At 46.3% G+C, this 11,951-nt stretch overlaps 1 protein-coding gene across 3 annotated transcripts in view; it reads right to left on the bottom strand.

Moving 5' to 3' along the window:
* Positions 1 to 305: 305 nt before the first annotated feature.
* Positions 306 to 11,951, bottom strand: part of LOC308347929 (prostaglandin F synthase 1-like) — a 23,067-nt gene continuing 11,421 nt past the window's right edge. For 2 of the 3 annotated variants that reach the window (XM_080811758.1, XM_080811760.1), the window contains 7 exons: positions 9,125 to 9,241; positions 8,348 to 8,425; positions 7,823 to 7,945; positions 4,988 to 5,097; positions 4,103 to 4,268; positions 3,480 to 3,559; positions 306 to 1,270 (listed from right to left, as the gene is read on the bottom strand). In XM_080811758.1, coding sequence (XP_080667884.1) covers positions 1,228 to 1,270; positions 3,480 to 3,559; positions 4,103 to 4,268; positions 4,988 to 5,097; positions 7,823 to 7,945; positions 8,348 to 8,425; positions 9,125 to 9,241 — 717 coding nt within the window. In that variant the 3' untranslated portion in view covers positions 306 to 1,227. Of the gene's footprint in view, positions 1,271 to 2,721; positions 2,885 to 3,479; positions 3,560 to 4,102; positions 4,269 to 4,987; positions 5,098 to 7,822; positions 7,946 to 8,347; positions 8,426 to 9,124; positions 9,242 to 11,951 lie in introns of those variants that run through there. The other variant, XM_080811759.1, reaches the window with a different exon arrangement.

Genomic DNA, 11,951 nt, shown 5'->3' with positions numbered 1-11,951 from the left:
ACAGTATTATTAACTCTAATTACCCTGCTGAATGTTAGGTCCATGGAACTTATAACAGAAGTTGTGCCTTTGACCAACATCTCTGCATTCCCCACCCCCCCGGCGTGACGACACGAATGTTAGAATTTTTTGTTATTACTCAGGGCCCACGAGGCTCTGTTCATTTTTTTCCCCTGGTTACTTTCTCTCTCTTGTTCCCATTGGGTGATTTATGTTGTTTTACCTTCCACTACACTAATTATTTCTTCTGTACCTTAATGGCTGTCGAGTCTATCCTTTGAGATTATTTCATTTATTGTTTTTTTCAGTTCTAAAATTTCCATTTTGTGATTGTTTATGTCTTCTATTTCTTCATTGAAATTTTCTATCTTTTCATTTGTTCCCAGTGTGTTTGCCATTGCTTGTTGAAACATTTTCATGATGGCTGCTTTAAAATTTTTCTCAGATAATTTTCATACTTTGGTCTCCTTGGTGTAGGGGATCTGTCGCTTGTCCTTTTTCACTGGGTTTGATAATCTTGTCCTTGGTATTATGAGTAATTTTTAATTAAAATATGGCCTTTTTGTATTGTGTTTTATTTTTAAAAAAATTTTTTTTAATTTTATTTATTTATTTGACAGAGAGAGAGATCACAAGTAGGCAGAGAGGCAGGCAGAGAGAGAGGGAGGAGGAAGCAGGCTCCCTGCTGAGCAGAGAGCCCGATGTGGACCTTGATCCCAGGACACTGGGATCATGACCTGAGCTGAAGGCAGAGGCTTAACCCACTGAGACACCCAGGTGCCCTTTGTATTGCGTTTTAATTAAGTTTTAGATTCTTTTAAAAGGTCTGCTAAATTTGTATCATGTGGTAAACTCACAGAACAAAAGAAAAAAAAGATTTTTACGGACAAGTAAAAAGCTTGAAAGTATACTAAATGGTTAGCTTTTTTTGGGAGGGGACTATGATCAAAGGATTAACATTTCAACCTCAGTGACACAGAAAAAAGCAAAATAAACTAAAAAGCTAAGGTATTAAAAGGTTAGGTTGTTTGATATGTATTTTCATTGGCTTTGGGGGGATGGTAAAGACAGGGTTTAGAGACTTTTATTTCCGGACCCAGGGACTCAAGCCACATTTCAGCCTGTCAGGCTAAGCAACGTGGGATAAACCAGATACTGTCTCATCCGCGAGCTGTTCGCCCATCATCAGCCAGAGTCCAAGAACTCCGGGACAACCAGACACTGCTGTCAATTGTCATCAAAGAATGGATAATCTGGATGATTAACAAATCTAGAAGGTAAAGGGAGAGACTTAGTCAAGTATGTTTCCAGCCTGGGTAAAGAGAGGTTTCTTTTAAACTGGCTTAAGTATGAAAATTAATGGAACCTTCTTTTTGGATAGGTACAAAGGCACCCAGTTTTACAATAACCATGTCCCACTGCCTGACACTGTAAGGAATACAATATAGAGAATATACTTACATGCTCATGATCACAGGTACAAAAACAAACCGAAATGTCGCCTTTTTGCAGGTACTGTACTAGTCTACAACCTAAGGACATAAGCTCTTTGCGTTGCTATTTTAAACTCCCAAGAGGGCAGAAATGAATTCTGGCTCTTTTAAAACCACGACAACCTAGTTTAATCTATCAAGTTAACAAATATTTCAAGGCAATGACGAGGAGGGTGACAAGACTGTCACTGTGGTTCAGTTTCTTTCAGGCACTCGGAAGTAATTCATCTACGTCTTTACTTGGTGATAAATTACTTTTTAGATGTGGGGTGGATACAGTGGTTATGATATAAGATACTTCATCAGGGGGTTTTCATTTTAGTAAGGGAGGTAGACCCCCCCCCATATATATATATAGTAATAATTTTGAGATAAGAAGTGCTAAGTCACTAAACAATTAATTACTGATTAAAATGACCAGTGTTAATTGCCAGGGAATACTGCCCATGTCTCCACTCTCCGCCCCACTTCCCTCTCTGTCATTTGATGGTATTATTCATTCAACAAGCTTTTATTAATGACTGGGGGAGACGGTAGATGTTTAAATCCTGCCCTAGGAATCTAACACTTTGAAGGAGGTCAATGGGAAATCAACAACATAAATCAATAAACGGCATGGGATGCTAATTAGGAATGTATGCCAAAGGAAAAACGAAGTTGAGTAGAGACAAAGGCGTTGCTGGGCCGAGTTGCGTTCCTAGGTAAGGTGACAGAGAAAGCACCATGGAGGTGACTCCTGAGGGAGGACGTGAAGGAGGTGAAGGAGTGGCATCCAGCCATGGGGAGGAAGAGCATTCTAGGCAGAGAGAACAGTCAGTGCAAAGGCCCTGGGATGGGCCTGGTGTCTGTGCAGAACAGCCAGGCCTTGGGGCTGCACTGGTGTCAGCAGGGCGAGAGCAGAAGGACATGGAGGCAGACAGCGAGGCCCCTGCAGGTGTCGTAAGGAACTTGGCTTTCACTCTGAGTGAGAAGGCAGGCTACCAGATGTCAAGAAGAGGAGTGCCTGTTCACTCTGGCCTCCAGGTGTGGAGAGGAAGTGCCGGCTCTGGGAGACAGAGCAGACGGCCGCCGGCTACCTGAGCAGGAAGACCTCGGGCTGAGCGTGTGTGTGGGTGTGCAGCGGGGGGTGTCTGCACATGCCGTAGGTGCTCAATTGTAGACACGGCGGGTTTGAGGTTCATATTCCACACCCAAGTGCTGCCGAGTAAACAGATACACAAATCCTCATAGGTCTGGGCTGGATCTAATTTGGGGAGTGTGGATTTATTTAGACGGCGTTTAAAGCGTGAAACTGGATGAAATCGCCGACGAGGTCCGCGCAGGCAGGAAAGAGAAGAGGTCCAAGGACTGAGTCTCTCCAAAGTTAAGAGGTCAAGTGGATGGAGAAGAGCCTGCAAAGAACACGAAAAGGACCAGCTAGGGAGACCAAGGGAACACAGACAGGATCTGGGAAAGGAAAGCCAGGAGCACGTTTCTAGGAGGGAAGAGCGATCCCCCAGCTAAGACAAGATGAATGAGGAGAGGAGGTCATGGTGGACCATGATGAAAGAGTTTTGGCGAAGTGGAGAGCAGGTGCCTGCTTTGTGCAGGTTCAGTAGAGGATGGGAAGAGAAAGCCTGGAGGCAGCCAGTACAAGAGAAGATTTTTGGTTTTGGTTTTAAAGATGGGAGCATGTTTGAATGCGTCTAGGAATCATCCCCAGGGAAGGGAAAAGGTGGTGGCAGAGGCAGACTATGGGATTTTCCCAGGTTTCCGAAAGGCCACTGAATAAAGCAGAGAGAAGGACAGAAGTCCAATGTATCTGCAGGGAACACCAGCCCCTGGACAGAGGACGGGAGAGAACACGGAACACGGGGTCCGAAGGTCGGAAAGAAAAATGTTTCCCAGCCACTTCCTAAAAGATGAGGCCCCCCTCTGCGGACTGGGACCAATGGAGTCCCGTCACCACCCTGCTGCCCAGTGTCTACAGCTCACCGAGCTACTTACTCATCTCCAAAATAGCGAATGTTTTTGTTTAGGCCGTCCAGACTTTCCATGTCCTCTGGTGTCAACTGGAAATCGAAAACCTGTCAGAAACGTGAGAAGACAGATTCCTTTTCCCTGCATCTATGGCTGCCCCTGTCCCTCTGGAGACACACATATTTATCTAGAGATGGATGCAGGTTTTGTGAGAGGATGGTCATGAACCTGGGTTTCATTCCCCTGCAGGAGTGTGGCAGTGTCCACTGAACCCACAGGCCCCTCGGGGGCGCTGGGCGGGTGTGGGGTGGCTGGAGCAAAGGAATCCTAGACAGGGTCAAGCCCAAATCACATCTCATCTAACTCCTTCATTCCACAGCTCAAGAAATCAAGGCCATGCTGTGGGGTTAAAAAAAAAAAAAAAAAAAAAACGGGATCGGGACCCAAACCTGGCCCTCTGGAGTCCTTTCCCAACACCAGCTTCCCTCCCTGTAGCAGGAGAGAGCAGTCACGTACAGCCCTCGGACGCACACAGGACACACGGAGCTAAGCTTTGTCCAAGCAGAGCTCGGGTGCCCCACCGATAACCCAGACCACAGGGAAGTGAGGTGCCTCCATCAGTCCCCGGCTGCCCACGCCCTACCGCATACCTGGAAGTTCTCCCGAATTCTCTTCTCGTTGAAGCTCTTGACCAAGGCCACCAGGCCCCGCTGCAGCTGGAAACGCAGGGCCACCTGGGCGGGAGTGCGCCCATGCTTTGCGGCGATGGCGTTGAGCACCGGATCCTTCAGGAGGATGGGGCAGTTCCTGTTCACCCTGGAAGGGAAGCAGAGGAGCTGTGTGCCTGGGCTGTGTGGCCACTTGCTCTAGGGGTGCTTCCGCCTCTGAAATCTGCCTCGTTACCCTCGGGCTGTCTCCACCCCTGTTCCCGCTTCTTTTGGTAAATCTAGACAAGGACCAGAGAAAGGAAGACAGAAAAGGACTCTCAAGTATTATTTCCTTTTTTTTCTTTTTTTAACATTTCCAAGAAATGTGGTAAAATATTGGATAAGTCAAGAGGATAAAAATGTTTGTCCAAAGTAGGACCCAATAACCTCCCTGATTTTTTAAGAATTATTTTAGAAGAATTTCAAAAATGCTTTCAATGAATGATCTCGTTTATCGAGGGCTAAAAGGTGCATTCTTACATTGCTCTTCAAGAGATAAACTGAGACTTACAGAAGTTGTTAGGTGCCTCCTCTCACTCAACTATCTACCGCCAGAATCGTGGTATGGGCTCCCTTTGTCACTCTTGAAGGCCAGAGCTTTCGAATTGTGTGAACATTCTCATCAGTGATTTTATTGCCTAATAAAATATTTTACTGGCAATATTTTATTGCCTAATAGTGTTACTGAGTCATGACAATGTAGGCTGGTTAAAGGGTTTCCAGAACGGATTACTCCTGCTATCTACCGTCAACCTCCCCCCGAGGGCTGAGCAACAACTCCGGCAGCTACGGCGTCTGTGGTTAGAATAAGTGCACAGAGGTCATTACCACTCCTTCCTCAAGTCAGTCCCCAAGGTAGCGTATGCAGTCAGGATGATGTCCTTGGACTTGCAGAACTCCCGGAGTTTGCTCTGGTTGAGGTAAAGGTGACACTCCACCTGCAGAACACCAGGCACAATGGTTGAACCACAGGACCACAGCCACCAGATGGGCGAGGAACAGACAGGGCTGCACCACGTGGTGGCAAGTGCATTTTGTGCACACGATCGTCACCCTCAGCGGTACCAGTGGAGCGGCCTGAGGCTGACCCCTGATTACCGCCCAGAGACAGCAGAGCACCGCTGAGAAACGTGCTCGGTGCTCAGGGAAGACAAGCTTAGGGTGAGCGGTCGCCTGACAGGCTCAGTCTCTCCGACTGGAGAGCACAGGGCAGGCTTGGGTCTCCCTCACGCACTGCTCGTGTCTACAGAGCAGCAGCTCTGCCTTTCCTAGTCATCCGCAGCCTCACACTGACCTCTTCTCTTCACAGCCGCCGCGCCCGGAAACCAGTCACTCATCCCCCACGTCTGAGTCATCTTCAATTAGGCCAGTCTTTGGCTCCACAAGCCAGAGTGCTTCCCTCTTTCCCACCACCCCGTACTGCGAGGTCTCTGCGTGGTCCTTGGAGCCTCCAAATGCCGGCCCTGCTCTGCATCACCGCACCTGTTCCCTTCCCCAGGTTCAGTCTTGTCCCGGGTGTAGAGGTATTTGGGACTTTTGGCCCCTTTGCCGTCACGTGGAAAGAAATGGCTAGTTGTTATTCATCAGAAACTGTTACTAGTGTCATGACACGCACACGCTGCTAGTAGAGAGGGTTCTGTGCCGTAAATGGTGATCAGTGGTGCTGTCACCTGACTTTCCATCTGACCTTCTGTCTTTCTTCCAGGCACCTGGAGAGCAGGAAATCCAGAACCTTTACCCAGAACGCTAACCGCCTTTTCTCTGCTTTCTATCCCAGATCTAGGTGGGCCAAGACTATTGCCCCAGGCATGGGACAGGTGGGCTGGGGACCAGCTCAGCTCAGCTGGGGACTCTTGGGCTGGCCTCGGCTAGATTCCCTTCCATCAGCTCATCAGATCAATTAGGCTCGAGTTAAACCCCAGGTGGTTAGGCTGCAGGGCAGCAGTTTCCACTGTGGGGTGGGCCTGAACAGAAACAGAATGTTCTGGCCGTTTTTCAAGCTGGCCACTTCCCCTTCCCCCGATAGAAGCATGAGTGTTCACTGGGAAATCCTGGTAGGGCTTCTGGGGGTACAAGCCATGAAAGCCGTCCCCTAGGTGAGCCCCCTGGAGTCTTCAGCTCCGGGACTCGTCCACTCCGAGCCTCCAGCAAGTCAGCAGCTCTGTTCGACGCTTTCCTGCCCCACAGGGACCCTTGCAGTGGCTATGTTCCTGGGAAGCCGCAATTCTCTGCATCTGTCTGTCTACCTCTCCAATTTTCGGGGCCACAGCTTGCCCTGTGACCTCAATAATCCTCTGATGGATTGAGAAAGAGTGGCTGGTTCTCCACTGGTCCAGCTTTTTCATTATTGTACGGATGCAAAGGACAACCCTGTCGCTTCTTACAAGCCCAATCCCAGACCAGAGGTGTGCCAGAAGCACTTTCTACTGCATACCTTTCTCGTTGCTTTTCCCCTGACTCTGGTGGTCGGATCAGAGGGAGCAAAGATCCGGAATGAGATGGCTGGCTGGGCCAGATTAACTCTCTGGGTCACGGCCGCACGTGTTTGCGGCTCGGTCAGCACCACGCATGGGGAGGAAGGAGGATGGATTGTATGCAGGGCTGCAAGCCAAACCAGGACCCGGGTCCACCTGACCTCACCCACTGTCCACTATGGTCTGTTCGCCTCGCAGGTCACAAGGAACTACACTCTGCCCTAGCTCTTCGGGCCCGTGTAGACTCCCCACTAACCAATGGCCTCCACTTGGCCACGTTCTGTTGGCCCCGTAGAGCTCAGGGTCACTGCAGAGGTCACGACCACTCAGCTTCTTAATTTGTCACCACTACCCAGGTCAAAACCAGTTTCTTTACTTTCTCCAAACTCATGATGCCCAAAGTGGAGCTAAACCTCTTAAGCAACACAGAACACAACTTTTTAGAACACCCATTTGTATTTTTCATCTAAACATAAGCCTCCCAAGTATTGAATACATAAACCGCCTCTCCCTCTCAGTCAGCCTGCCTGTGAGAGGTTTTAAAGGAGATGATGTCAACGGGGTGAGTGTGTGCCCTGCCGAGGGCAGACGGCCGGCCGCTCACCTCCCTGCTCATCTGACTTCTTACCTTATTTTCTGAGACGAGCAAGTCGTTTGTGTGGCTTATTAAAGCAGGTTTATCTTGACAAGGGGATTTCTTAAATTTTTTTTTGTTTTACTTGTAAATGTGTTTTTGTGGTTAAATACACATAACATAAATTTACCATTTAAAAAAAAAACAAGTTTACCATTTTGGCCATTTTTAAGTGACGGTTCAATGGCGTTCACGTATTCACATTGTGGTGGGCTGATTTTGTACCATCGGGTCTGGGTGGTTATCTCATGACACAGAACTCCAAAGAATTCCCCCGTTTTCCTTTACACGGGAGTGCTCCAACTTTACCGACCAGAGCTGAGAAAGCTCAGTAGTGGGTTAGCTTTAATTTTCTAGGACCAACCACCATAACACTTAGTCCATTACATTCCAACCTGACCCTTGGATGTGATGTGGCCTTGGGACCTGTCTCGACAACTTGCAACGCGCTCTGTTCTCTGCAGGAGAGGGGGAGGCTGCTGGGGACCTCGCGGAAAGGAGGGAAGAGGAAGCTGAGGAGGGAGAAGAGGTTGGGGGCGGATGAGTCCGGCTCACCTGGTTACAGACTGGCTTGTACTTGAGCCCTGGCTTGTTCAGGATCCTCTCCAGACGCCTGCGGTTGAAGTTGGACACGCCGATGGACTTGGTCAGCCCTAAATCCTTACACTTCTCCATGGCCTGAGGAGGAAGGGGTGTGAGGAGTGACCTGTGTAACCGGCTGGGGAAGCGTGATAAACGGGGGTGGGCTCTGGCGTTCTCGGTCCCCTTAGCCAGCTCTCCCTTCCCATTCCTCCCCCGTGCCAGAGCACCTTCCCATGCGGCCGGAGATCTTGATTTGCTCACTGATGCAGCCTGAGAACTTAAAAATACTCAGCACGGAGTACACCATGGGCACTCATGAAGTACTTGCTGAGGTATTAAATGGGGGAGACGTGAAGCCAAGGCAGAGGGACATCCAGGGACTCGCCCAAGGCTACCTGGGAGCAGAATTGGACGAGACGCACATCTCCCGAGTTCCTTGTCCACCCTCTGTCTCCCAGCATGCAGGGACATAGGTAGCACCTTTGGGGCCGTACTCACCTCCCATGTGGCACAGAGATCCACTGTGTCGAAAATGATTTCTCCATCTTTGTCCTTTGGGATAAATTCCTCCCCAGGCTGGGACACAGAAAAGAATGAGAGGTCGTATAAAGCTATCTTTGGCCTCATCCAAGCCATCTAGAGCCTACAGACCTTGAAGCTCATGCAACAATCTATTCTCTTTCTTGAAAGAAATGGAAAGATTAGGGTAAAGGGAAAGAAAGTACCTGGAGGAAGTATCCTTCCTAGAAAGTATGTTTCTAACCGCTAAGGGTTTAATAAATATTGTTTGTGTCAAGGACAACTCGAGATACCCAAGGCCCCATCCTTGAGAGCAGTGAGGGTGGTGCCAGTTGGGAGCTCTTTGGCCCCCAACCCTGTGGGACAGGAGGCTCCCACCCCTGCTTTCCACCTGGAGGGGCCTTACAAGAGCGTGACTCATCCGCATCTCCAGGCCTGAGTTCCAGACTCTCTAAATCTCTCGTACACCAACTGGTCTCCACACTGGGACATTCCCCAGACAGGAAAGGACGGAGGCTGAGATTCAGGGACTTGGGGTCTTGAAAATACAGCCAATGCAGTCACAGGATTGAAGCAAAGCCGTGGAGACCAGTGAACTCTTTTCACTCTGGGGCTGAAAGGGAATATTATAGCAGAAAAGAAGGGAATCCCAAAGTATTATGCATCTTTTCTCCCCATCTTTACTAACTACATCCTCTGTTGTGTTCAGCTACTAGTTGTTATGTTGATCATCAATGTAAAATAGCTTTTGCTAACCTTGAAAGCTACTGGGAAATGAATGAGATAAAGATTCACATAGCTCAACCCAAGCTTCCTCAACGAAGTGTCCAGGCTGGTCCGAACCAATTCTGGGCGGAAGAAGTTTCCCCACACCTGCAGCCATTGGAAGAGAAGTGGTATGAGATGGTTTTTTTAAGAGTCTTTAGGAGAAATTAATAAAGTACAAAACTCACTATTTGCGATGCAGACATGATATTATATAAAGACTCCACCAAAAAAACTATTAGAACTGATAAATTCAGAATTCAGTAAAATGGCAGGAGATAAAATTAATATATAGAAATCTGTTGCATTTCTATACAATAAGGATGCAGTAGAAAAAGAAATTAAGAAAAATAATCCTATTGACAATTGCACAAAAAAGAATAAAATTCCTAGGAATGAATTTAATCCAGGAGATAAAAGACCTGGTTTCTGAAAATTATAAGACCTTGATGAAAGAAATGAAAGATGACACAAAGAAATATAAAGACATAACCATGGTTGCAGATTGGGAGAATTAATATTGTTAAAATGTCCATACTACCCAAAGCAGTTGTACAGATTCAATGCAATCCTGCTCAAAATACCAACAGTACTTTTCACAGAAGTAGAACAAACAATCCTAAAATATGTGTGGAACCATAAAAGACCCCAAACAGCCAAAGCAATCTTGAGAAAGAGAAACAGAACTGGAAGTATCACAATTCTGGACTTCAAGTTACACTAAGCTGTAGCGATCAATACAGCATGGTACTGGCACAAACACAGACACATAGACCAATGGAACAGAATAGAGAACCCAAAAATGAACCCACCACTATATGGTCAATCTTCAACAAAGCAGGAAAGAATATCCAATGGGAAAAAGACAGTCTCTTCAACAAATCGTGCTGGGAACAGTGGACAGCCACATGCGAAAGAATGAAACTGAACCACTTTCTTATGCCACACACAAAAATAAGCTCAAAATGCTTAAAGACTAAATGGGAGACCTGAAACCATAAAAAGGCTAAAAGAAAACACAGGCAGTAATCTCTTGGATGTTGGCCTCAACAGCATACTCATGGATATGTCTTCCAAGGCAAGAGAAACAAAAGCAAAAGTAAACCACTGGGACTACACCAAAGTAAATAGCTTCTGCACAGCAAAGGAAACAATGAACAAAACAAAAAAGCAACCTACAGAATGAGAAAAGATATTTGCAAATGACATAGCTGATAAGTGGTTAATATCAAAAGTACATAAGGAACTTATACAACTCAACACCAAAAGAACAAATAATCTGATTAAAAATGGCAGAAGACCCAAATGGACTTTTTTCCAAAGAAGGCATGCAGATGGCCAACAGGCACATGAAAAGATGCTCAACACCATCAGACATCAGGGAAACCCAAATCAAAACCACAACGAGATCCCACCTCACGTCTGTCAGAAGGGCTGAAATCAAAAACACGAGAAACAACAGGTGTTGGCGAGGATGCGGAGAAAGGGGACCCTCCTGCACTGCTGGTGGGAGTGCAAACTGGCACAGCTACCGTGGAAAGCAGTATGGAGGGAGTGTCCTCAAAAAACTAAAACTAGAAATGCCATATGATCCACTACTCTAATTCCACTTTGGGGTATTAACCCAAAGAAAATGAAAACAGTATTTCAAAAAAGACACATGCATCCCTATGTTTATTGCAACATTGTTTACAACAACCAAGATACGGAAACAATTCAAATGTCCATTGATAGATGAAAGGACTTAAAAAATGTGATATATAGGTATATATGTAAAATGGAATATTGTCTATAAAAAGTGAAATCTTGCCATTTGTGACAACATGGATGAACCTAGAGGATATTACGCTAAGTGAAATACCTCAGACAGAAAAAGAAAAATGCCATATGATTTCATGTATATGTGAAATCTGAAAAGCAAAACGAATGAACAAATGAACGGAAACAGATTCATAAATACAGAGGAGAAAATGGTAGTGGGTAGTTGCCAGAAGGGAGGGGAAGCAGGGGATGGGTGAAACGGGTGAAGGGGGACCAAGGAATACGGACTCCGAGTCATACAGTAAGTAGATAATGAAGAATGGAGAGTATATACGGTCAATAATGTTGCAACAGTGTTGTAACAGACGGGGACTACACTTCTCTGGTGAGTGTTGTGTAACGGAGACTTGTCAAAACACTCTGTTGTATGCCTGGAACTAATAAATACTGTATTTCAACTCTACTTCCATAACAAAAATGCTCTATCTTTTAACTCCATGTCAAAAAAAAAAAAAGTTGTATTTTATGGCTTAGTTGACTGAGTCATCTGGGGCTTGCTGCCTCATTCTAGCCTGAGTGGAACCAAATAAAACTATTTGATTCAGCTAAAAAAAAAAAGAAAAGAAAAGAAAAGAAAAGAACCTTTAGGAGGAATTGGTCAAATGGCAAATAAACAACAACCACAGATCCACATGCCGTCATTGGGAAGTGACAAATCATCCCACCAAGCTTCTATGTTCTGTATCCTTGTAGCTTCTGTTTCATACGGAATGAAGACAATGAGGTGGAAATGGACAAGTATGGCCCTACACAGAGGGTGTCAAACTCTAGAACGTAAAGGAATTAATTGGTCTGCCTGTACAGAACGCATCCCTGGGCCCTGCCTCAAACACAATAAATCACAGTACCTGGAGACTGAGCTGGGAAGTTGCATTTTAAACAAGAACCTCAAGAAGTTGTGATTCAGAAAATTGCACCTTGACTATATTAAATGATCCAGTGTTCCAGAGATAATTGGACCCTATAGGGATTTGGGGGAAAGAGGGCACTTTAGTCA

This window comes from Martes martes (assembly GCF_963455335.1).
Source record: "Martes martes genome assembly, chromosome: 8".
Classification (NCBI taxonomy): domain Eukaryota; kingdom Metazoa; phylum Chordata; class Mammalia; order Carnivora; family Mustelidae; genus Martes; species Martes martes.
The sequence above is the reverse complement of the archived record's forward strand: the minus strand, read 5'-3'. Positions and strand labels throughout refer to the sequence as shown.